The 27,545-nt window shown below is 45.6% G+C and overlaps 1 protein-coding gene across 2 annotated transcripts in view; it reads right to left on the minus strand.

The window, feature by feature from the left end:
• CCDC6 (coiled-coil domain containing 6) overlaps nt 1-27,545 on the minus strand; it is a 140,104-nt gene that overhangs the window by 56,003 nt on the left and 56,556 nt on the right. For both annotated transcript variants that reach the window (XM_062213873.1, XM_062213872.1), the window contains exons 3-4: nt 15,126-15,254; nt 429-532 (exon numbers count right to left, since the gene is read on the minus strand). In XM_062213873.1, the coding sequence (XP_062069857.1) occupies nt 429-532; nt 15,126-15,254 (233 nt within the window). The remainder of the gene's footprint in view (nt 1-428; nt 533-15,125; nt 15,255-27,545) is intronic.

Below are 27,545 nucleotides of genomic sequence, written 5' to 3' on the forward strand. Positions count from 1 at the left end.
TTTTTTGACAGGCAGAGTGGATAGTGAGAGAGAGAGATAGAGAGAAATGTCTTCCTTTTTGCCGTTGGTTCACCCTCCAATGGCCGCTGCGGCCGGCGCATCACGCTGATCCGAAGCCAGGAGCCAGGTGCTTCTCCTGGTCTCCCATGCAGGTGCAGGACCCAAGGACTTGGGCCATCCTCCACTGCCTTCCTGGGCCACAGCAGAGAGCTGGCCTGGAAGAGGGGCAACCGGGATAGAGTCCGGCACCCCAACCGGGACTAGAACCCGGTGTGCCGGCACCGCAAGGCGGAGGATTAGCCTGTTAAGCCACGGCGCCGGCCTAAAATGCTGTGTTTCAACCATGGGACGCGGGTGTCCCATGGTTATTCCTCCGTCACACCCAGAACAGCTCGCAGACACACAGGGAAGAGGAAGACTACACAAACCGCTTCTCTGCTTCAAGTTTATCCATCCTTTTCCAGAGACGATTCACTAGTGCTTCCTGTTCTTGTTCCAAGGTGTTTTCAAGGTCAATCTTCTCCCGTCTCAACTAAGGGAAGAAAAAAGATTTCACTGAGCATGGCAGGCCATCTCAACGTTGTTCATACTTACCTGTTGTCCGGGACATAAATCACATTGCTAGTTTCAGCACGCACTCAAGGCACACGGCAAGTCCTCCTCCTACAGCGTCTGGGCGAGCTCTGTGTGCGAGTCACACCAGGATGTACCCGGGTTTGCCCCTTAGTCCCTCTGAAAGGTTATGCTGCCACTTATATAAATAACTCAGAAGCCTTCAAATAACTCTATACTGGAAAATCAATGCAAATACAGAGAAAAATACATAAAAAATGCACAAAAACGATAGATATCAAGTTCACAATACTTATTATCCGTGAGGACTTAGAGAAGGCAATTGAGTTGGGGAAGGGGCTGCTCTAGGGAGGGAAACCCTCACTGCATTCTACGTCCTAAAACAAACACGGGAAAACTCATTTACTCAATCAGTACTGAGTAACCTGCAATAAATACTGAATACGACGACAGACATGGGATAATAGGTATGTAGCAATGAACTTGAGCCAGAAATTTCTGCCCTCATGAAAACTTCATTTTAGTGTGTGTGTGTGTGGGGGGGGGGGGGGGGTCCAAGATATTAAATGACTGGCGGGCTTTTGGCACAGTGGCTAAGCCGCCTTTTGGGGACACCCGTGTCTCACACCTGAGTGCCTCATTCCAGTCCTGGCTCCCTGTCTTGAGTCAGCTTCCTGCTAGGTGCACCCTGAGCGGCAGCAAGCAATGGCTCAGACACCTGGGTGCCTGGCACTCATGGAAAAGGCCTGGTGGAGCTCCAGGCTCCTGGCTTTGACCCGGCCCAGCTCTGGCTGCTGTGGGCATCTGGGCAGTGCAACAGCAGATGGGCGACCCCTGCCTCTCTGCCTCTCAAATACAATGAAAATAAATAAAGGAGCAAGAAATTATCAACATGTGGAGGAAGGCAGGCAGTCAAGAGGAGGGAGAGAAAATGATCTCACGGAGAAGGGAGTGGAGGGAGTGTGTGTGTCAAAAGATTTTAAAGACAGAAAGCCAATGGTACTACCCTCTGCTCTCTCTTGGGCAATACACCTTTTTAATTCCTGAGACAACAACTGTATCTGATTTGCATAGCTACAGCTACGCCAATCATGGGGTCGCAGAGGCAAGCTCCTCAATGGGCACAGCCCCGATGGGTGCACAGTAAAGTGGGGCACACAGCATACATACGGTGGAATCTTGTAAAGCAATCAGACATCAGCAAACAACGTCTCGAGTATGGTTTTATTCTCATACGTAACCAAGCGTCCCCTTTCCAAAATCACTTTCCTTTGTCTTAAGAAGCAGAAGTGCCCTAAGAAAATGGTTGGTCTGATGAACTCCATTAAGTCCTCAAGGAGCTCATGGAAGGCAAAAGACTCGCTCATATCCACCAGAAGAGCAGACGGTCCTACGCAGGTTCTCCTTGGCAACCAGCAGGAGGCAGCACAGACTCAGTGATGCAGGAACCTGAACCATCAAAATCTGGGAGGTGATGAGGACAAGGGAAGGACTCTGCCTAAGTCTCCCTGGACCATGTGGGGACAACGTTCTTGTGTGACTGCAGAGAGGTAGGCTTTTCTCTCCCTCCTTCCAACACCAAGAAGACAGCCATGGAAACAACTGGTCACTCGCTGCAAACATTTCCTACAAGGTGAGGTCTGCACGCGGCAGCCAACCGTTAGGAGGGACCCCCGTAACTGTGCATCTCCTTCAGGAAGGCAGAGTGAGGCAGTTATGCTCACGAGCTTGAGCAAGGCGCCTGGGGTCAAATCCCAGCTCCACCAACTGCTGGTTGGAAGACACTGGGAAAATCGCTAGGTACAACTGCACCATTTGTAAAATAAGGGCTAAAAGTAACGATGGCTCAATGGGTTCCTGTGAGCACGGAACGTGTGAACTCATCGACATCATGGATGAACGACTGGCACTCAGATGCACCCTACACTTGTTGGCTACGATCATCAACATCTTGGGATACCTTTTTTATTTTTAAAAGATTTTTATATATTAGGGCCAGTGCTGTGGCATAGCAAATAAAGCCGCCGCCTGCAGTGCCAGCATCCCATATGGGTGCTGGTTTGAGTTCTGGCTGCCCCACTTCGGATCCAGCTCCCTGCTAACGTGCCTGGGCAGACAGCTGAAGATGGCCCAAGTCCTTGGGCCCCTGTACCTGTATGTGGGAAACCCAGAAAAAGCTCCAGGCTCCTGGCTTTGGATCGGCCCAGCTCTGACCATTGTGGCTATTTTTGGAGTGAACCTGTGGATCGAAGACCTCTCTCTCTCTCTCTCTCTCTCTCTCTGCTTCTCCTAATTCTGCCTGTTAAATCAATCAATCTTTTAAAAAAAGATTTTTATTTCTCTGAAAGTCAGAATTAGAGAGAAGGCAGAGAGAGAGAGATGGCGGAAGGGGAGGAGGAGAGAGAGAGTGAAAGAGAATGGATGGATGGATGAGAGTCTTCCATCTGCTGGGCCAGGCTGAAGCCCCGAGCTTCCTCTGGGTCTCCCACGTGGGCGCAGGGGCCCAGGTGCATTAGCAGGGAGCTAGAGGGAAACTGAAGCAGCCTGGACCCAAACCAGTGCCCATATGGGATGCCGGCTCTGCAGGTGGCAGCTTACTGCTCCAACACAGCACCGCGCCGTCAGGACAGCTCTTTTACTTCTGCTCCACAAGGCTTCCAATCCCGTGCACTGTGTTCACTAGTGTATCCTCTACATCATGAACAATATCTGGCACCTGACAAGCCATTAACAAATATCAGAGACTCATCCGACAAGTGAGCCCAGATCACGCAGTGAATTGAAAATAGACTTCCACAGTATTTTCTTTGTATGGTGGAATGGGACTCTGAAGAAAATCCGAGCGCAGAGAATCAGAGTGGGTCAGGGACACTTTGGGCCATGCAACTAGGAGCAGTGAGCACACAGACACTCCCCTGAAGCCAAACAGTTCCCACCTGGAACATGCAGAAACCCTGGGACACGTCACAGAGCCCCTCCTCAACTTTGATTCTTCGTGCACATCAACGCCTATGGCCGAGCTCCGAAGTGCAATCCACAGTCATTTCTTTAAGGAAACACGATCCCAAAGTGCTGACTCTTTAAGGATCCTATTCCAGCGCTTAACCAGGAGCTAAATGCATGTCAGGAGGTAGTTGGCAAGCGAGAAAAAATTCAAGCAGGCCTCATTTTGTAGCAGGAAGCCCAGTGGAGAAACTTGAGCCCAATTACTTTTACAGTAACCATGAATAATGCTCACCAGCAACTGAAAGGCCAATCAAGACAAAGCTGCTTGACTCATGTCTAACGCACCAGGCACGTCGCTTAGAGCAGCAGGTCACTTGACGGCTGTGACCTTCCAGCTTCCCACGTACAAAAAGAGAAGGCTGTTACCATTCTGTCATTCTCCGCCGGATTTTAAGACGGCAGCTGTCTTCAGTCTGAGCTGGGTCAGGCACATATTTTAGTACTAGAAGCAGTAAGGAAGGCCTTCCAAATCCACGTTTCATTTCAGAACTGAGGACACCCCCGCCAGGGAGATGACAAGTGACACCACCAAGGTAACAATGGCCTGAGTCACCATGGGGCCCAACACTGCTGGGTGGTCCCCCCCACGGCACATGCAGAGGACCTTGAAAGGAGGATTTGGGACAAATTACGCTGCGGTCTGGGGGCCTCTCCCCGTTGCCAGCAGTACTTGGGAGCTGCAGAGTAGGGGGCAGCCAATGGAAGGAAAGTAAGGCCAGCTTTGGGTGTCTAAGAGAGTGCTGGTGAACAGACGAGAACAAGGAAGCATAGGTTGAAAACATATGTGCATCTCAGCTTGTTCTTGGCACCTGTTAGTAGTAACCAGCTATCCATCAGTCTACTGCCACCCCTGCAAACAGGGCTCCCTCGGTGCAAAAATACCTGGGTTTTGCTGTCCCAACTTGCTCTGCTCATTTACTTCCATGACACATTCAGGACAGGAGGGCCCAGACCAGCAGCTTGGTATTCTGGGTGGTTCACAGGGATCTATGACCTTTAGCCTAACAAAACATGGACTTTCTCCTTTTTCTTCAGTTTTTTTTTAAAAAAAATCACTTTCAGCATTGCTGATGAGCTCTCACTGACATTATACGGAAGATAAATGAAAAGAAATTATATATTGTCACTTAGGGTTTGTTTTTTAATTTCAGAGAGACAGACACAGACACACACACACAGAGACAGACAGACAGCACACTCCTATCTGCTGGTTCATCTCCCAAATTCCCCATGGAATGGCTGAGCCAAGCTGAAGCCAGGAACTTAACTCAGACTCTTATGTAGATGGCAAGGAATGGAGCCACTTGAGCCATTCCCTGCTGTCTCCCAGGGTGTGCATTAGCAGGAAGCAGGAAATGGAATGCCCACCTAGTCCCACATTCTATGTATCTGAAACCAAAGTATACATTAGTTCTGCCAATTCAGATTGTCAGTGTCTATATTGCCTGGTCATCGTGCTGATAGTGTACGTTAAGTTTAAGTTTAGAAGGTAATAAGTTGAGGTTCTTGCTTGAAATAGAAACATCAGACCAGAGATACATTGCTTTTCCTAAGTTCATCTCAATTTGCAATGTTCTCCCCCATCTCCTTCCTGAAATACCTGGCCATTTTTTAAATCTGGTGTCCACGCAACAGGCATCTTCCTTATCCACTGCCTAGTACCTAATTCCCATGTTAATCCAAGCCCCTTCTGATTGACATTATTCTGCAAGCACTGAGCACCAATGGATACGGCTGACTTGTAGAATATTTATTTCAAAGGCTGCTTTGTAACTAAGTCAATTCAATGGGCTGTCAAATTACTTATTCTTCAGCAGCCCTATTTCTCATTGCAGGTTAATTAATGTCAGACCAACAGTTGTTACTATGGTCCCAAGATAAATGCAGAACAACTTCATGGAGAAACATACCTATAAAAATACAGCTGGATCGTCTCAATTCACAGCCAGTCCTACCTGTGTTTTCCCAGCAGGCAAAACCAGACCACCACCACCACCAACGAATCCGAAAAAGCAAGGGGCAGCCGAGGACACATTTCGTTCTTCCTGTGCCATTTTCTCCTTTAAAGACTATGATGGTGGGTGGAGGTAGGGGAAAGGAATGGTGGGCAAGACACATTCCATATTGGAGAGGTTGGTTTCATATACAGCTCTTCTCCCAACCCCAGCTTCCTGTTAATGTGCACCCAGAGAGGTAGTTGGGTGGTTGGCTCAAGTTCGTTGGGTTCCTACCACCCACATGGATGACCTGATTGGGTTCCTGGCACCTAGCTTTGTTTAAAAAAAAAAGACAAATCAAAGCAAGACAAACCAGAGGTCTGATGAGAACCTGAACCTACCTAACTGTTCTGCTCAGCCATCGGATTCTGAAAAGCTTTAGAGACATTTTCCATCTACTTCACCATCATTAATTATGGGAAAATATCTTTGAACTCTGAACGTCTGACTTAAAAAATAAATTTTGGAAGGCAATGCGTTACAACTATGACATTGACTAATTCAGGTATAATCAAGAGAAGGACAAGCCCAGCATACAAAGGTTATCAAACTAATGTAACACAGATACCAGGTCTATTACAATGCATAGTGAAAAGCACTTAAATGATGATATAAAGCAGAGGCCAAATGTTTAAATAACAGAACACACTAAGACAGGGGTGGGGAACATCCAGCCTGCAGGCCAGGTAAGGCCGTGAAATCATTTGGTCTGGCACAGGCGGGCTCAAAATTCAGCAAATCCATAGCAGGCTAATTTTTAAGTTCATTGTCTATAGGCCGTGAATGACGTTACAAATATCCAAATGGCCCTTTGCTTTGCTCTCAGATCCACGTTAGCCAAACTCTTACTTGGTCAAATTTTTTAATAGAGGAAAATCCGTGTGTGCTGGACACGAACAGGGCGACGCTCAAAAGCTGCCAGGTTAGGCTGTGTCTGGAGGTCATTCATAAGCTCAGCCCCACGCCCTTCTCTTTATTATGTAATACCACGGATGGATGTTCAAGTGTTTAAAGTGCTGTCCTTGAAGTACCTCCGAATCATCTGGGAGGATATGCGTACAATATTCAGAAAACGACCGAACCAGGTTTAGTCTTGTTTCTGCTCCACAGCAGAGACCATACCCTCAGTGGCCCCTGCTAGCCCATACAGCTAGCTGCGTAAACCCAGCTTTTCCATATGCACTGGGAAGAAGCAATAGGATTCAGGAAGGGGCTATTAAAACAGATCACAAGCAACAGTAGAGAACAACGCGCGGTGGTCCTTGCTCCAGGGCACAGCCCTCACAAATGAAAGCAGAGAGCAGCAACATGGTCAGCACTGCCTGTGGCCGGGTCCTGCTCAGCCTCGGCAGTGCCCCTCCTCCGCGGGAAGACATCCGACCCCTACCCTCCAGAAAACATTCTTCCAAAGCAATCAAGCAGCCAATCTGCGTTCCAGGTGAACTAGGACAGGTGCTCCCAGACCACAGAGCCGAGTGTCCATTTGGTTCATCAAACTGCAACTGTTTTCAGAATTGAGAACAAGTTCTAGGTCACCATCATGACTCACGCAATGCTGAGCACAAGGACGAGCCAACAGGGGACGTCTGTCAGTGAAGGGCAAGGAAAAGGTGGGGGAGGATGGCGTCTTTCAAGTCTACGAAGCTAAATTACCACTCAAAGTCAACATCCATGTATATCAGAAACCTAGTAATAAAGGGAAAGAAGAAAGCACTAAACAGCAAGATAATATGGCTGTCCTTTGGAAAATATTAATGAAAATTACGTTCCTACCTTTGCTTCTCCCACCTATTTTTTAAAATGAGTATCTACTATTTATATAATAAGCAAATTGAAGCCATTTAATCTTTAACAGCTGAGAGCTGAGATCTAGCACGGTGGTTCAGACTCTGCTTGGGACATTCGCATTCAGAACTGTAATGCCTGAATTTCAGTTCCAGCGCTGTTCCCAATTCCAGCTTCCTGCCGACGTGCACCCTGGGAGGCAGCAGGTTACTGTGTAAGCGCTTGGGTTCCTGCCACCCAGTGGGAACACCAGATTGATTTCTAGGCCCTTAGCTTCAGTTTGTCCCAGGCCCAACTGTTGCAAACATTTGGGGACTGCATCAGTGGGTGGAAGATCTCTCTGCCTTTCCAATAAAATGAACAAACAAAAACAAACTAAAAACACTGACAGCTTCCTAATATAATACCATGACTGCATGTTCACTGATGGTACTGTCTTCACAGAGTGTCAATGTACATAATACATAAGGCAGAACAAGCCGCTCTACTGAGGATACAGGACAGCGAAGCCTCAGCTTTCATAGGGAGGACTGAGACCCAACCGGAAAGCCTACAGATAGTGAACCTTCTGGATTGCAGCCCTCCTCCTCCTCCTCAAAAACTACCTTCCTATAAAAATTAGATCTGTTCTCTGAAACTGACATAAATCCAGGACAATGGTAGTATCTCATTATTAACATGCGGAAATGCAGTAGTTCCTAGTTTATGAAGAAGTTTCCTGGAACAGACACATATTTAACAACCCAGATTGAGAGGGCTTCTGGACTTACATTTCCATCACTCTGACACCAACACCAACAGTATTCAGATTTGCATATGGGGCTCATCATTCTAGGGGATTCTTGTGCCAAATATGAAAGTGTAGGGTGTACAATCTTTTACTCCAGCAAAGCTCAGTGAGGAAGTAGCTGGGAAAGAAACAACCTCTGCAACTATGGCAAGCACACTATCACAGCAGCAGCTACCCTCAGCCCGTTATCTAGAAGGAGCTCCTTTAAGAAAATACTGGGGGGGGGGGGGGGGGGGGGCTGTGGCACAGGGGGTTAAGGCCCTGGCCTGAAGCACCAGCATCCCGTATGGGCACTGGTTCTAGTCCCGGCTGCTCCTCTTCCGATCCAAGTCTTTGCTGTGGCCTGAGAAAGCAGTGGAAGATGGCCCAAGTCCTTGGGCCCCTGCACCCATGTGGGAGACCTGGAAGAAGCTCCTGGCTTCAGAACGGCACAGCTCCGGCCGTTGTGGCCATCTGGGGAGTGAACCATCGGATGGAAGACCTCTCTCTCTCTCTCTCTCTCTCTGCCTCTCCTCTCTCTATGTAATTCTGACTTTCAAATAAATAAATACATCTTTTTTTCTAAAAAAAGAAAATACTGGGAAACTTCTCTTGATAGGCTTCATCCAAATGCAGGTTTCCTTAAGGACAATCAGCTGCTTCTGGTCATCACCACGTGCATTCCACTTCCATTTACTTGGCCATTCATTCATTTGCCACGTGTGTTCAGTTAAGGAAGAGGGGTAGGGCAAAGCACTTTAGGAATCAGATGTCAACTTTCATTCATCATGGCAGCAGCTATGATTTCTAGAGAGCTTACTAGATAAGACTCACCAGGGATACAGTGGTACAGTCAACCTTGTCCCTCGATGCCTTTACCTTGTGGGAAACTTCAAGGAAATAAACAATCAGCATACCACGTGTGCTAAGAGGACTGAATGACATGCAAATACTTCATAGCGCAGACACCTGACTAAACGAAGGCGGACGTCAGTGAAGCCTGACCGGCAATGGCACAGCGAGAACAGAAAGTGTTCAAGGCAGAGGAGGCGTCTTCGAAGACCTGGAGCCACTGAACCAGGTGGCTCAGCAGAGTCCAGTTTTCAAACTGCAGGCGATGACCCATTACCAGATTGTGAAATCAGTTTAGACTGTTATGACCTACATTCTTGTGAAAATGAAATAGGATGAAACAGAAATTCAGTGCAAAGCCTAAGTATTATTTCATGAAACTCACTGTAGTCTTACATACAGTTACATAATGACCACAGCACTACCTGACCAACTGAATTCATTGCTTGCTGTGTGGTTCACATTTAACAATGCTGTATCACAGGGATGAAAAAAAAAAAAATCCACTATCCACTGAGTGTGAAAAGCATGACAAAGATTAATACTCTCCCCAAACCTGCAAGTTAGGTATTATGCCTGCCTTACAATCAGGTCACACAGCTTATTAGAGATGGAAGGGAGATTTGAACCCAGACAAGATTCCCTAGGCAACATGGGCCAAGGTGTCATCACAAATGGACAGAAGTGAAATTACCAAGCCAACTCCAAATCCAACCTTCACAAGTGCCTCAGTGCCTCGGTGCTTTGGGAGATGGGGAAACGTCTCAGCTGAGAGAGTATACCCCCAAATTCTAGAAATGATTGAGAAAGTGACACTAAGCCAATTACAGGAAGAAAAAGAGCATGGTGGCTGGTACACAGCAGGCAATCATATTCATCATGTGAGTGTTAGCTGAATGAGATGACTAATGCCCCACTAATTTTTCCACTATTATTCTATTGTGCTACCCAATAACAGTCAAGTGTCTGGTTCATGTGCTGAATGGCCACTTCTTCTTTCTTATAATATTCTGAGCCAAGTGCACACAAGGCTCTTACATCTACTGAGCTGAGCTTCACTTAATAAATACATTGTAAATGTTTGGTACAGTGGTTTGGATCCCACTTGGGATACCACATCCCATGTAGGAATACTTGGGTTCGAATCCTGGCTCTACTTTCAATTCCAACGTCCTGCTAATGCACAATGCATACACTGGGAAGCAGCAGGTTCAAGTAATTGCATTCCTGCCATCCATGTGGGATGTCCAGATTAAGTTCCAGGCTCTCGGTTTCGATCTGGCCCAGACCAGCTATTATGAGCATTTGGAAGAATTAATCAGGGAATCGAAGACCTCTTTCTGTCTATCATTTGTGTGTGTGTGCGCGCATGTCCATGTGTGCATAAGTGCTATTGCATGCCTTTCAATGCTAGACAAGGAAAATCTTCCCCAGGTAGCAAAAAACATTATTTGGATCAAGATTTGCTGATACGAAGAGCAAATTACAAGTTCTGTTTTTACCATCACCTAGGAAAATGTGAACACCAAATAAGAGACTGACAGTGATCCCATGTTTGAATAAAAACCTTTCCTGACATTTTCAAGGCAGTGGTCTCCCGGGTTCATTTAAAAAGGGCCTAATTGCACTAAAGGCAAATTGATGACTACTCAGTTTATTAGACCAATACTGTGTGCTGCAAAGACTTCTCCGTTTTGCATTGCTCCGAACAGCCAATTTTACCTCTACTTACATATTCATTGTCTTTAGCGTTAAGCATGTAGAATGCTAAATGAATACCATAAAGACAACATAACCTATCACAAGCTACAGTACACTGTCTGGCCGGAAAGCAGCACCGAGTTCCCTGAAATATAAAAGGAAGATAAAGCTGCCTCTATTCCTGCAAAGGCAAAGGCCAGGTCTCACTGGGTCTAGGGAGAGAACACCAGGTCAGGAACCAGGGGCCACACTTGCCACCTGCTGCCATCTCTCCCTGCACTTGCACTTCTGAGAAAGGAGCATGAGCAGGTCTGGGCCACTTAGGGACCAAACTGGCCTTTCGCAGAGAAGTGAGTCCCACCAAGCCTCTTCCTCTTCTGCAGGAGTTCTAAGAGGGAGAGGAAGCAGAACTAGGGGCTGGTAGGCCAAACTCTGGGAACTCAGCTGATGTCCTGCCCCTGGGTTTCCTTGTGAGCCCCCACTGTCTCATGTCCCTACCAGGTGTGAGGACAAAGGCCACCCTTCAGTGCTAGGATCCTGAGTTCACAAGCTTAAAACACCAACAGGACCATTCACAGCCCAGGGGCCTTCACAGTCAGGCTGTTACCATTCCCCACTGCACAAATGAAAGGATTCAGAGTCTGGCTCCAAGAGAAGAATAAATGCTAACTAGAACATCCATGTCAGAGGCCTGACTCTCGCGTGGGATAAACTTACGATGTGAGAGCCTTCTGGCATCTGAGTTAACTGGGACTTTCTAGAAAGGAGTGCAAGTCTCAGTCTGAAACCCAGGGAGATTCTGCTTTACAGAGAACAGGGAGGTGCCCTTTACAACTGAAGCCACGCCTTCAAACACACGCACTAGGACCAACCCAGACCCTCCGTTGAATGCCTTCTAATCACCCTTCTGTAAGCTTAAACCACTAAATGTGAAATGCAGGTTGACTGAAAATTGCATTTTGTACCATTCTGAACAGTGTTAGCAGTAATCCAGCAAAGTAACACTTAGATATAAGCCCAGGAAAATGAAAACACACATCCACATAAAAAATAGCACAAGAGGGGGCCAATGCTGTGATATAGCAGGTTAAGCCTCCACTTGCAGCACTGGCATCCCATATGGGCACTGGTTCAAAGTCTGGCTGCTCCAGTTCCAATCGAGCTCCCTGCTAATGTGTTGGGGAAAGCAGCAAAAAATGGCCCAAGTGCTTGGGCCCCTACATTCACGTGGGAGACCTGGAAGAATTTCCTGGCTCCTAGCTTCAGTCTGGCCCAGTACCAGCCATTGCAGCTGCTTGGGGATTGAACCAGTGGATGGAAGATCTCTCTGTCTCTCCCTCTCCCCTTCTTTGTAACTCTGTCTTTGAATTAAAATAAATATATATATATATAAAAGTATACGAATGTACATAGCAGCATTCTTCATAATAATCAAAAGGTAGGAACAACTCAAATGCCCATCAAATGCTGAATAAATAAGATGTGGTTTAGCCATATTACTTGTCCAGGAAAAGGAAAGAAAAATGGATATATGTTATATATGTGTACTGTGCCATGTGAAAGCAGCTTCATTCTAACTGAAAGCAGCAGTCACAAAAAACTGCACATTTGTTGATCCTACTTACATAAAAGGTCTAGAATAGACAGACAGATACCCAGAAAGTAGAGCAGAGTTTGCTTAACGGAGAGCAGGGGAAGACTGACAGGTGAAGATCACAGGTTGCCTTTTAAGGTCATGAAATTTTCTAAGTTGATTGTGGTGATGGTTGCACAACTCTGAATATAAGAAAAAAAATCAAATTGTACATCTTAAAGGATGAATTGCATGGTATATAATTATGTCTCTATAGAGCTGTTAAAATAGAAATTGGATAAAATATTAAGCAGAGGAAACAATCTGGCTCCTTTTGAGTAGCTGGCCAGGCCCTGAACACTACCCTGTGCTGCCCATTAAAAAACAACCCACCACTCTACAGTCCCAGGCCTAAACCCTATTCCCACTGTTCTTATAGTCACTTCTAATATCTTTAAAAATTTTTAACGTCAGAAGAGCAAAGACACATACTACATATATATCATTATACTGCATGGTATAAAGTAAATCTTTGCTCTTCTAATAAGAATATACAGAACAGATTTAATACCATCTTTAACATACAGGAGAGAATACAGATAATCCTAACAGATGACCACAAGAGCCGGTCAGAACACATCATGGAAAGTCAGAAGAAACTGCTCTTCTCCTGCAGGTAAAGAAATATTCCCTCTCAATATCAACTAAAAGTATTTGTGGTTTCATAAAGGCAGAGTAAATCTCCAACATTTAACCATCCTGGGCATACCCAAAAAAAGGGGGATGTAATTTTTTATGATGGTAGAGTTCTCCATTTTAATTAAAATATGGGGTTGACGTCCTGGATCTGAGACTTGCAAGGGGCTTCCAAAACTTCACAAAACATGGAATCAAAAGATAAGTTCACTCTGGTATATATATATAAAAAATTCAAATCCACGCATAGCTTTTCTCATAATATTTTCCATGAACTTTATAAAGACTTGTATTTCTAGCATATGTCCTTGCAGAATACATATTCCATTATGAAAATCCTTCTAACTGCCAAGGTCTGGAGTGAGTCCACAAGTCCACAGTGTTATTAACTTGGTAAAGTGAACACATGACCTTGGTCCCCAGTCTCAAAGTCTTGAAAAGGTCCTGAGATGGTGAGGCTGTGGTTCTCGCCCACAGGCCTTAGGATCAAACTGCCCTCCTCTCTCTCATGCTAGACCACTATCTCCACCTTGTGGCCATAGCTAAAAACCTGGGGGTCGCAGCCCCGGGCTCCAAGTCTCCTTAGGAGTCTGAACAAACCCAACAAGCTATTTAAGATACTGACAAGCACCATCTTGATGTCCAAAACCAAGCAAAGTCCTCCCAACACCAACTTCCGTGAGGATTCCACTGGTCATTTGGTTAGCACTCGATTAACAGGTACCAATAACAAGCTTGTACTTGGTACATCAGGGACTTCAGCAAGAATCCTGGAGGCTTTAACTTGAATAGAACTGGAGCCATTGGCTATCCTGGGAATTAAACAGATGACCTTCAGAACAAAATGTTTTTGAAGTTGGTGCGTATGGGGGGTGGAGGTTCTTCCATATGTAGACTTACCTAAATTTGGAAGGTAAATAGGAAGAAGAGATTACTCTGGCTAATGTGCAAAGGTGCCAACCCTTGAAAACCTGAACTTTTTTTTCCAGACAGTACCCATTGTCTTGGAACACATGATAACATTTTGATACCTTTGTTGCAGGTAGATGCAAGCATAATACACACACACACACACACACAGAGTCAGTATTAGTTTAAAACAAATTCCAGCTTCCCCTCAAACCTCACGTTCCCAGAACTAAATTTAAGGAGAAACACTAGGACTAGAGGGTCCTAAGAGGAACCGACAGTGCAGAACAAATCCTTAAATGTTGAAACAGATCAGAGAACTCTGCATTAAGCTTGGCCAAACCGTCATATCAGTCAGGACCTAAAATACAAAGAGTTCACCAACCTCTGCTCGGAAACCCAGACAGACACACATTTTGGGCGGCTTCTTGTAATTTGGTGAAAGCAAAATTCTGGGAGCCCAGAGTGGGAAGTGAGGCATCAGGGAACGCTGAGGCCAGGGTAACAGGTGCTTGAGTCCGACACACTCCCTTGCATGGAGCATCAGAGGCCGTCACAGCTCTGTCTGACACAGGAGAACCAGTCTGGATTCCCAAGACAAGCACTAGTGCCCATGCCGATGTCTCTAGGACAGCAGGGTAAGCGACTGTACACTTTAAGTTCCCTCCTGTCGCACCTAAGTCTGCCATTCCTGATCTTGGCCTTTCCTGCTGCGTTTACAAATGGCGAACTTGGGCCCAGAGACGCTGATGAAGTTAATTCAAAGTCCTACAACCAATCAGTGACAGCCCCAAGTGAGTTACCAAGTCTACGACTCCATGTCTCTATCATCAAGTTGAGCTGGCAGAAGACAGCGTTCACATACAGTTCAAGTAATTCCAAGAAGAAAAATGTAGTGGTTCGTTCTGAGGAACACTACAGAGGGATGTTACGCAGGTCCACAGCGACACCGCGTCACGAGCGTTCACACCAACTCTCCTGTGGTGAAAAACCTTCTTCCCCCTTTGCCTTGTAAAACGGAACCTGACATTTCCTGCTATAAATCAGGACATCGCAACACAGCCCCTGAAACTTAATTATTGCAGTTAAAAAAGAGAGAGGACGGCGACGTGAGAGAGAATGGGCAGGGACTACTGAACTCTGCCAATGCCGACTCCTGAACGTGGAGAAAAGGCTGAACACCTTCTCCCCTCTCACTGCTCAGAGTTTGCAACAACAAGGGAGTAAGCGGAAGACAAAGGACGGAAGAGCTACAGATGCTCACCTGCTCTAACGTAAGTTGCTTGGAAATGGTGTCGTTCTCCAGTTTTTTAATTTTCTTCATCAGTTTGTTGACCTGAAACTCCTGCTCCTGCTCGAGATGCTGTTCCAGCTCGGCTTTCTCATGCTGCAACTGGAAAATGCAAAACACACACATGGAACTCCAGCGACTCCAAAGTCAAGGCAACACTGGCTCCAGCGGCTGAGCACACTGGGCCTGAGGCACCATCACGAAGTTATACTGCCTCACACGTCCACACGGGTACCTAGGAACCTGCTCCGAACTATACCAAAATCAGAGTAAAACCACAGGTGAACAGATTCCCAGAGTAAAAGCCAGGAGTGGGGCCCCAGCAGGGAGGAACCAGGAGGCCGGGGAACAAGGCAGGGAAGGAAACTTACTTTTCAACATGTACCCTTTGGTGCCTTTTAAGCTGCATACCGCAGGCATAAAAATAATTTCACGAACAGAAAGTTCACAGCGTCAGCTTTTGTGAAACCAACTACAATTCCCTCACATTTGCATCAGGGGTACACAGTGAGAAGAGATGGTCACAGTCACAAAGTCCATCGAGTGCATCACTCACTACGTTCCCCCTGGACAAGCAAGCAGGCTTTGGCAAAAATCAGTGCAGTTATCTTCCCATAGGAGACTGTGCACCACACCTCCCACGTCCTCCTGCAGCCAAGGGGAAAGCTCTTGTTTATGCGATTAGAAGACAAGCCTACATATCTTCCCAAGTTGTTCTTCTTCTTTTTTATTACTTCAATCTTCAAAACCAAAAGGAAATAAAAGAAGTCCAGTGGACTGGCAACCTGGGGTTCTCATTAGTAACCAGACATGGTTTTAACTCTCACCTGATGGGTTTTGTTGATACATAGCAAGAGTTGGCCCAAAGAGAAAGTTTAGTAAAATGATGAGGTATATAAAGGTTTTGAGTTTTGTTGTTGCCTTTTTTTTTTTTTTGGCCCCAAATGACACTGCTTGCTAATTCTACCTTGAAAACTGTTTCTGTGGGCGGACACTGTGCATGAGGGATTTCATGTGCATCAAGACACAGGAGCCCTCCATTGCATTTAAGACAAAATGGGCTCTATACAGCTGCTGAGCCCCACCCCCGCATCCTCCTACTGGATCCCTGAGCAAACCTAAGAGAGCCGCAGCAGACTCCTCCACCTCCACCTCCCCCCCTCCCCCCCGCCCCCGCCCCAGCACCTGGTGCACCCTTGGCCTTGGCCCAGTCAAATGGTTAAACACAGAAACCAGTGAACTGTGTGAGCACCGCCTGGGGATGCCACGTCCACTATGTGCGATGAACAACTGGGAAAGCTCAGTCAGGCCTAATCAACGTCCAAACGGCCACACCTCACTGTGACCACATAGATACAATTTCCAGAAAGCACATGGTCACTTAAGGGGGGGGGGGGGTGCCTTAGATATGACACCATCTTCCAACACTGGAAATGTTGACTATAAACAGATGCTGTTTTCCAACTGTTTTTGATGTGCAACTCCAAAAAAAAAAAAAAAAAAAAACCTCGTCAACCTTGGAGGGACCCAGAAAAAAAAAAAAACCAGATGTGAGGAGGTGCTTACAGTGACAAGTCTATATTTAGCTAGCTCTTTAAAGCTCAACTTCTGCAAGACCAAGCAGCAAATCAAAGAACTAAGAACGGACAGGAAAAAGAAGAGTTCCCTGCATTTCGGACACAAAGAACCCAACAGAGCAAATGTATCACATATGAGGAAACCCGGCAAAACATGTAGACCTTCACTTACCACTTTTATTTAGGGGGCATCTGCTGTGTGTCTTCTGCCTGCAGGTACCATGCCAGTGGTAGGGGAAATCTGTCACATTGTCTTTGTATTTAAATGGTTTATGAACACTAAGCCTGAACGATATCTACTGGTTTTAGAGCAACGATCGAAGTTGAGTCTTAAAACCTTGACACCATTTGCACAAGATTATTTGTACACAGTAGCTGTACATGTTTTTGATGACTCATTTTTATTAGTGAGAACCTTCCTCCTATCTTTTCTGTGGCATGATGCCTCTGCCAGTGGTAACTTAAAAGAATAAAGGATGCAATCCAACACTGAAAATATCTCTTGCCCACCAAGCAGGCGTTGCCACAGGACGTTAATGGGGGAAAAGGCTTGCATTGTTTTGCAAGAGAATACTGCTATCTAGACCAGATGGCCTAACACTGTCAATATTAAGCACTAGGTACTTCTTCCAAGGCTACAGATTGCACCAATAATAAAGGTTATACCAGCTCTCAATTGTAGGGAGCTTTTTCCTCTTACGAAGGAACAACTGATGACACTTGTCATTATCAGAATGCAGCAAAGGTCCCGTGGGTTACACTACTTCATTTGGAAAATACCAAGCCGTCGGCGTTCTAACACTGTTTGCTAAGAATTCACAGTTTTCATCAGGCCTAAAAGAGAGAGCTGAAACAAGCTCTGTGGCCTGCTTTGTTCTGCCATCTCTCGGGTCACACGCAATTTAGAAGCAGGGCGTGGAGTTTCGGAACAGCAAACTAGAAGCAGAAAACACGGGTCTCCCTTAGAACAAAGAAACAACCAATGAGAGAGACAGACAGACAGACAAGATGGGAGTTGAGATGAGGAAGGGGAACATTGCAAGGCAGGACCTCAAGGAACTCATCAGCATGGATGGCCTCTATGGTCTGCCTGAGGAACACTGATAAAATGTGGAAAACATTTCTGTCTCTCTCTCTCACTATCCACTCTGCCTGTCAAAAAAAAAAAAAAAAAAAAAAAGTGGAAAACAAACAGCGTAGAAATCCAAGCAACCCAGCCCCAACAGGGCTGGACCCGACACCCTGAACCAAGCCATACTCTTACAACACCACAAGTTCACGATCCCTAAATGGGAGCCTGGCGTAGGCCAACCCAAGACAAACCAGGAGAATAAATGCCAGTTTGGACCCTAATGTCCATCTTTAATATGGTCAATTTTCTCTAAGTACACTTTTAGAAAGTCAACCTCAAAATGATGAGTTTTATAACCCTTATTTGTGAAATATATTTTTAGCACTAATAAAGAACAAAGAAATCCTATGGAATCAGAATCACATTCTATCACATGATTCCTCAGCAGGCCACATTTTCAATGGAACTGGAGTTATATAAATAAGTCTGTTCCTTGGGGTTCAACAAGGAAAAAAATAATGTTTTTGATGAAAAATATTTAATTAGCTACATTCAACCATTCCACAATGAATGAGGATTTAAGGAGAATGTGTCTTATACAAAAATTATGCTTAGGGGGCCAGCGCCGTGGTGCAGTAGGTAATTCTCCACCTGTAGCGCCGGCATCCCATATGGGCATCAGTTCTAGTCCTGGCTGCTCCTCTTCCAATCCAGCTCTCTGCTATGGCTTGGGATAGCAGAAGATGGCCCAAGTCCTTGGGCCTCTGCACCCATGTGGGAGACGTGGAAGAAGCTCCTGGCTCCTGGCTCCGGATCGGCGCCGCTCCAGCTGTTGTGGCCATTTCGGGGGTGAACCAATGGAAGGAAGACCTTTCTCTCTGTCTCTCCCTCTCACACTCTGTAACTCTACCTTTCAAATAAATAAATAAAATCTTAAAAAACAAAACAAAACAAAACTATGCTTAGGCTTTAAAAGCTTTTGCATAAGAATACACCTTTTAATTTCATTCTCTGAATTTTTAAAATAACTTTATATATATATGTATACTTCAAAACATGTTACACAATGTACACAATTGTATCTGTCAATTAAAAATATGTCTGTAACTACAGTCAGCTCTCTGTACCCAGTGGTTCTGTATGAATGGATTCAATCAACTGCAGGTCAAAAATAGTCGGGGGGGGGGGGGGGGCGGAATCTGTCTGTACTGAATATATCCAGGTGTTTTTCCTTGTCATTATTCCCTAAACAACATAGTCTAACAACATGGCATTTACACTGTATTAAGTAGAAGTCATCTAGAGATGACAAAGTATATGAGAGGACATGTAAGTAGGTTACATGCAAACACTACACCATTTTATACAAGGGCATGAGCATTCAAGGATTTTAGTATCCAGAGAGGTTCCTGGAACCAATCCCTTGTTGGATACTAAAAGACAAGTGTATAAATAGAAAAGTCATAAGCAAAGATAATAATTAGAAAGCAGTGCAATTTTAAATTCCCAACTTAAGCATTTTCTTATTTTATCCACTGATGGTATAGGTAGCCCCAAGTGAATTTTCAACCCAGCAAATAAGCACAAATGTAGCATTAATTTGATCTCCAGCAGGCCAGCCTAACCATCATTCAATTATCAATAACTGTTGTCCTCATAACTGACAGAGGCTTTCTGGAACCACTTCAGTGAGCCAGGCCTCTTCTATAAGAGACTCAAGAACTCTGTACCGAAGGACTTAGTCTTAGCAAAATTCTCTCTAGCCGGTGGAGGCCGCGAAAGTCACTCATATGGGAGAACCACCTCCCACAGCCACCACAGGTGCCCAGGAAGGCTACCTGCGGAGCCAGCCCTCCCAGCCAAAACGAGGCAGGTTTGCCAGATCCCAAACCGAGTCCAGTGTCAGTCTGCAGCTCTGGGTTTGCTCTTAACCCAGCCCTTGCTGCACGAGCCAAGTCGTCAGTCACTCAAAGGGTGCAGCTGTCTGGAGGCCACAGTGCCCTTGCCTCTGCTTTACTAGCCAACACTAACACTTCTCTGTGTGCAATCCGCAATCCTGCAACCAGCATCCTTGGTTTGATGACAGCTACAAAGGACTACAGCAGCCTGCGCAAGACATCAGTCCACCGAAGGACAGCAAAAACACTAAGGTGCTGGATTATCAAAAACAGGCTACTACGAAGAGCCTTGAAATAAAGCTCAAAAATATCTCTCGGAACACCGAGAGTCTCTAAGAACCAACTCTTCAGCTGTTCCACTGAGCAGCCGGTGCAGAAGTGCAGACTCCCACCTCTAACTCAGCGCATCTCCGCTAAGTGCATCTTGGGCCCACACTTCTTCCCACCTCCTCCCCTTCTGTTCCTGGCACCGTTCTTCTTCCTCAACACCTCCCATCGCCTCAGTTATCAAATCACATTAAGTCAGCCTCCACAACAGCTGTCAAAGATCGCCTCCTCTGTGTGGGTTCAGGGTCCCACTCTGGTTGAGTTCTTTGGTTGTTTTTCACAGGGTTACTGCCAAAGCCTCCTAATGGACTTCCCAGATCCAAGGGAGGTCATCCCAGTGCTGCAGCGAACTGCTCAAAACCCTCCACTGTGTCCCCAGCACGAACAGATGCGTCTAAGCTCACTGACATCGTACTCGAGTCCTTCCAAGATCCAGGCCCTATGCAAGATCCCAAGTTTGCTCTCGCTATTCCCACTGACAGCAGTCCACGGTTTGTGACTATCAGTGTCTTCAAATTGCAGACACTGGACAAAGACCACGTGGGTCTCTGCAAGGGTATGGCAGCAACAGCGGTTAACGGGACATACAGACCACAACCTGCCAGTCACACCAGATCACTCTAAACAGAAAACAGGGGTACTCATTCAGCCCCCATACCCCTGCTCAGCCTGTGCCTGTGCCCAGAGGGTTGGGATCCCTCTCTGCAACTTCCTGAAACTGGGGGATGGTTCCCCAGACTTCCAGCGTGCCTTCCCACATGCCCTCAGCATAATGCACCCTCCTCCTCCCTGAAGCTCTGATGAGCACATTGTTCACATGCATTTTAATGTCTACTGCACATTTTTCCTCTTTCTTCCACCTGGTACTTCGAAAAGCAGCAGACACCTCAGGGCACTTACTTTGTTTCAAGCACTTTATATAGAGTGAAGTGCTTAACCCTCTTACCTCTACAGTAGGTACTATCACGATCTGAGTTTAGCAAAGAGTGGAATCACATCTCAGGTTAAGCGACCTGTCTAAAGTCTCACAGCTAAGGAGGTCTCTGGCTTCAAAGTCCTTGTCCTCACCCCTGAGCAACTGGGTACACTCTCACTCTTCCAGGACCACAGCCCCATGAAGGGCAGTGACCAGTACTCACTCAATTCTGAGAGCACCTGGGAAACCTTATGTATGCAAATACTGCTTGGATGGTAACATCCTCACTTCGGGCAGACTGCTGGGCTTAGATAAAGCCGCAGAATGAGCAAAACAAGCAGGTAAGAAGCTGACTGTTTTGATGAAGAAGTTAAAATACCCAAGATGAAGGTGTTAGAGATGCTGCAAAATGAGTATAGACTATCAAAAAGTATTGTACCCTGTAGTCCTCTCAGGAGACCATCACCCCAGTTGAGAAATGTAATACCACCAGCTCCTCCAAAGCCCTGGAGGTCTCTTGCTGAGCATACAACACCCTCAAATTCCCAAAAGGTCATCAATGTCCTGATTCTTTTTTTTTTTTGACAGGCAGAGTTAGACAGTGAGAAAGAGAGACAGAGAGAAAGGTCTTCCTTCTGTTGGTTTACCCCCCAGATGGCTGCTGCGGCCAGCGCACTGCGCCAATCCGAAGCCAGGAGCCAGGTGTCTCTCCTGGTCTCCCGTGGGGTGCAGGGCCCAAGCACTTGGGCCATCCTCCACTGCACTCCCAGGCCACAGCAGAGAGCTGGCCTGGAAGAGGAGCAACCGGGACTAGAACCTGGAGCACCAGCGCTGCAGGTGGAGGATTAGCCTAGTGAGCCGCGGTGCTGGCCAATATCCTGATTCTTACGGTATTCACGTCCCTGCATATTTTTATTTCCTATAATTTTTTTACTGTCTATGCATTTATTTCTAAACATTAGTTTTGCAGATTTTTTAAAAGTTCCTTCTACTAAATGAACTTGTGATGAATGTCATTCACACATCACTGAGCCTAACCGTGGTTTGTATTTTTACTGCCTCTATCCCACTGGATGAGTAAAGCACAGTCAGTGCTCTTGTACTGGTAAGCATTTCGGTCATTACTAGTTTTTGATGATCATCAATAGCACAAAGAACATTCTTGTATACATCTGGTGCACGCATGCATGGAACAGGGTACAGGACCAGGAGTGGAACTCCAGGCAGGAGTTAACAACTTAATTAGGTAAGGCCAAATTCTGTCCCAAATGGTTCTAACAATTTCCCTTCTCCACCAGCAGTGCAGAATCATTAGCAGCACTTGCTGTGGTTTAAGTCACCTTTTCTGAATACTAATGAGGCTGGGTACTTTCTCACTTGTTTGTTGGTCATTTGGCCACACACTTTTGTGAAGACTCTGCTCAAGTCTTTTGCCATTTTTCTTTCTGGTCTTCTGTTTGTTCCCGATCTGTAGTTCTGTGTTGGTTATATGCCTTGCCTTGTCTTTGCATTCCTAGGCGTATGCTTTGTTGTTCTTCCCTAAGTATACCCTCCTGGCGGAAGAATTCCCAGAGTGACACAGGAATGAACACTCCTGGATTTTTATGTCTAGCCCAGACTTGTCTATTTAGAGTCAAAACTTCTGTCCAGCTGTTTTCTCCATTTGCAAATCTAAACATCTCATGTGAACTTTTTCCTCTTCTCATTGCAACCTCCTCTACTGCTGTCTTTCCCACCTTAGATGGTGTCAACTTTGTTCTGTCAGACACTGAGACCCAAACCTCTGAATCTTCATGGTTCTCATTTTTTTTCATACCCACTTTTAATCCATCCGTAAATTCTATAGGCTATTTCTTCTAACTGCACCCAGAATCCAGTGGTCACTGTGTTTACCATCACCATCCTGGAACAATCCACCCTCATAGCACAGATTACAAAATCATCCTTCCAATGGTTCCCACCTTGGCCTCCACTCCATCATCTCCTTACAACAGAGCAACCAAAGCAATCACTTTAAACCACTCTGCTCTACATCCTATGGGCATTCCCAAGGAGAGTGCTAGTCCAGGTCCTAACCATGGTTCCCCAGGTGTTACATGACCTGCACACCAGCCAGCAAACCCCCAAACCTATTACCTCCCAATTTCATCACTTCCTCCTCTCTCCCCATGACCTCAATGCAACCACATTGGCCTCTCTGCTGGTCTCTAACATGAGAAGCACAACCTGACCTTAAGGGCCTAAGACCTCTCTGGCTGCAACACTCTTCTCTAAGAAATTCACCTGACTAGCAGCTTCTTCTGCAAGGTTTTGCTCAGGGAGCAGCACTTATCAACTTCCCCCTATCATTCTGTATTCTCTATTTTCCTACAGAATATAATACCTCTTGGTTTAGACAAGATCGTTTTTATTTTCACATTTAACTAAATGGCTACTGTTAGATAAATGCCCAATTATTTTTACCTGAAAAATTCTGAGTTCCAGTTATTTACAGATTGAGATTTTCTATTTAACCACAAACAAGTGATACTCTCAGTTCCTTGCAATCCTTCTATCTTTCACCTTTTTCTTGCCTCTCTGCATAACGGCAAGAAATCCTGAACAAGGATCAATCTAGGTGGATGTAGCAGGCGTCCTTGTCTTGTGCCTGATTTTCAAGGGCAAATGACTAACTTGTCCTAATTAGACACAGTGTTTCGGTAGGCCTTTTGCAGATACTCTTGATCAGGTTTAAAATACTCTATTCTTGGTTCACTAAGAGTTTATCATGACTTATTACATTGAATTAAATCCTTTTTCTTCATCTATTGATGGGATCACCATCTTTTATCCTGTGGATGTGTCCTATCACACTTCCTCAGTTTTTCACTGTTAAGCTAACCTTGTATTCGTCCCTTATATAAACCCAACATGCTACGGTATATTATGCTGTAATACACTGCTGGTTTGACTTTTCTTTGATTCAGATTGTGTGCTCATGACTGTGATTGCACTGTATTGTCTTTTTTGAGCATCAAGCACTGGTTATCTTTAAAATATCCATTCTTCTTCCCCTTTACTGTTTATGAAATATTGGGTTTATGTCATCCTTAAATGTTTGGTCTAACTCTCAGTAAGCCACTTGAACCTGGAATTCATTTTTTATGAAGGCTGTTGGTCACTGATTCTTTAATATTTAAAAAATATTCTTTAATATTTAAAAAATTTGGGGGGCCGGCACTGGTAAATATCTGGTAAGGCTGCCACCTGTAGTGCCAACATCCCATATGGGCATCAGTTCTAGTCCCAGCTGCTCCACTTCCGATCCAGCTCTCTGCTATGGCCTGGGACAGTAGTAGAAGATGGCCCAAGTCTTTGGGCCCTTGCACCCACGTGCAAGAAGCAGCTCTTGGCTCCTGGCTTTGGATTGGCGTAGCTCTGGCCACTGCAGCCAACTGAGGAGTGAACCAGCAGATGGAAGACCTCTCTCTCTCTCTGTGTAACTCTTTCAAATAAATAAATAAATCTTCAAGAAAAAAAAAAAAAAAGATGCTCTGGGGTTGGAGCTGTAGCACAGTCGGTTAAGGCATGGCCTGTGACACTAGCATCTCTTAAGTGGGGCAGTTCAAGTCCCAGCTGCTCCACTTCTGATCCAACGCCCTGCTAATATGTCTGGGGAAAGCAGCCAAAGATGGTCCAAGTACTTGGGCCCCTGCCACACTTGTGGGAGGCCTGGATGGAGTTCCAGGCTCCTGGCTTCAGCCACTGTGGCCATTTGCAGAGTGAACTAGCAGACGAAAGACCTCGATCGCACTCTGTTTCTTTAACTCTGCCTTTCAAATAAATTAACAAATCTTAAAAAAAAAAAAAAAGATGCTTCACAAAAGTCCTTCAGTCTCTGAAGTCTACCTATTGCACTGAAAACCCATTCTGTAAAAGCCTGGGATTTTTTCTGAGGAACTCAGTGCCCTGGCACCAAGGAATGCATTCTGAGCTGAGACATCACTGGAAATTAAAAATACAAGTCCTCATCTTTCTTACCCACTTCTCACCTCGTTAATGAACAAAGAGTAAAAAGGAAGGTACAGACAGCGGCAGGATAGACCTGTATTGTAAGCTAATGACTGGGGGGGGGGGGGGGCGGGATTTCAAATTGTTTCGAATGAAAAGGAAACCACCCCAACAACTGTTAACTATGAAGCTTTTGAAACACTTAACAAGTGTTTCTGGGGGGTGGGTCCTTAGTCACGTGGTCAGGACACTGACCATGCAGTTCCTAACTCCAGCTTCCTGCTAATGCAGACTCTGGGAGGCAGTGGAGGAGACTCAATAGCTTGGGTACCTGCTACCCACGGGATACCTGGTTTGCGTTAATCCCAGCTTCAGCCCCAGCCCAGGCTTGGCCTTTGTGAGCATTTGGGGAGTGAACCAGGAGACGAGGGCTCTAGCTCAAGAAAAAATAAATAAAAGTATTTCTAGTGATGGCCAAAGTCCAGCTGCAGTACAGCCAAGAGAGTAAGATCCATCTTTCCAAGCGGAAGTAACAATGCGCCCCACCTGGTCTGGTGAACAAAGCAACCTTTCACTCTGGCTTCACCTACTTGTTCTTTTCTTTTCCTTCTACCTTTATTTCCCCTGCTACATGTTTTTTCTCACATGTCAAAGAACTCAGCAATGCTAAGCTGCTGCTTTTACACTCTTCTGGAATCTGTGCTAACACATCAAACCTAGCCATGATGTTAGCACCCGTCCAGCTCACATACACTCACACGCCCACACGTGCTTTAAAAGAAACTAGGCAGTTTCTTAAGCCTGAAGAACCACTTCAAGTTGATTCTATTTTCTAATCAGACACAAACTAGGCTGTGCTGAGTGGTGTCAGGCCTGCTGCTAGCAGGAGAGCTCTGGCTACCCCAGGGTGCACTGGGGGCTGCAGCATTCCACACGAAGGAAAACAGCCTGGCAGCTTTGCGCAGGTGCATTGTGAAGGCAGCGCCTAAGCCCCTTACTCCATAGAAAGAAACAAAGATCAGGCTCAGCTGAGGTTCAGATAATTTGGAAAAAAAACAGGAATTCAGTCCCAACCGTTCTGAAAGCTACCATGGGAGAGCAATTTTTCCCCCATCAGTATAAACAGGCCTGAAAAGCCACAAAGCTAGAGAGCCACACACCTAGCCAACTTTATGACGTGTGTAGCAGTGTGAATTAGCGCCATGGCTGCCTGAACCACGGTGCCCCTGAAATGAACTAAGCCGAGTTCCACACGCTGTGTATCACCCTGCCATGTGATTTTGCTGCCTGCACACACTCACTGCCTTTCCAAATTGGTGACTTGGGAAACCTGGGGGGACAGGCAGCCTCACCTCTTGGTGAACGCACCCGCAAACAGGGAAGTGGGACTCCAAACTCTCTTCTGAGGCCTGTAGGCCCGCCATGCTGCTCAGACACCCCCGTTCTGGGCTTAGGGAAGCGTAAGCTCTAGTGGGGAGAAAAACAAAACAAAACAAAACAGATCCTCCAAGATGGACTTGAAAGAAGAACTGAGGAGAGGAGCCAGCGGCCCTCCCTCTGCAAGGAAGAACAGGCAGCCAGGGACTTAGCGGTTCTTCCTCCCGGTTTCACCCCCTGCAAGGCAGATGGGAGAAGGCTGCTGCCGAATGTCACCCTTTGGAACTGCTCAGCCACAGAGTGATTCGTTCACAGCAGCGGCTCTGCCCAGCCCTTCCTTCCTTTCCTCCATACATCTTCTCTATTCACGCTAGGAAAACGACTTTTAATTCCAGGAGGCATTCTATCCTCAGGAATGAAGTCGCTAACAAAAAGAAGCCATCACTTACAATAAGATCCAGGAGAGCACTTCAAACAGCTCATGTAAATGGAATTGAAAGATAAGGTGACTTTGGTGCCTACCGTCTCAAATTTCATGCCATGTTGTTGATACATGTTTTCCGAGATCTTTGTGAAGATCCTTCTAATTTCTGATCATCGGTCATTATGTGTCTCCCTATTAGGACATGGGTATAACAATTTGGAAGCGAGGGGGGGAGGAATATGGTTATCATCTTAGAAATGTACCTATGAAATCTGTTCTATTTTAATACAAATTAGAAAAATTACCATCAACTATAGTGGTATTATTGCAAATGTAAATCAGAATTACAATACTACCCTTTTACTTGTTATTTTAAGGTTGAATTAGATGGAAAAACTTGAGAAATATGAAATACCCTCCACTCCTCTTACCCCAGTTCTGTTCTTGCATTCAAAAAAAAAAAAAAAAAGGTAAAGTATTCATTAACTTTGGCTTCAGTGGTCGCTGAGAAGAGAACAGTCGACAAGTTGAGCAGGCTCCTCAAACAGTGAGCAGTAAACCTAATCCATCCAGTTTGCAAAAAAGCAGGTGGCAAAATTCACAACTGCTTAAAAACCATCAATCACAGCAACAACATGTCTTTCTACTTGGTATCAGTGATCTGCGGTTAACTGTTTTATGACAGAAGGCCAGTGCAGTGAACCACACAAAGAATAGCAAGACAGTTAAGCTAATCATTAAAGCAGCTCCATTATACTGGCTCTTAATGAGATGGGCAGTACAGAATCTTCTATTACCTGTCTATGAACTTG

The sequence above is a fragment of the Lepus europaeus genome, chromosome 17, assembly GCF_033115175.1.
Source record: "Lepus europaeus isolate LE1 chromosome 17, mLepTim1.pri, whole genome shotgun sequence".
NCBI classification, from domain to species: domain Eukaryota; kingdom Metazoa; phylum Chordata; class Mammalia; order Lagomorpha; family Leporidae; genus Lepus; species Lepus europaeus.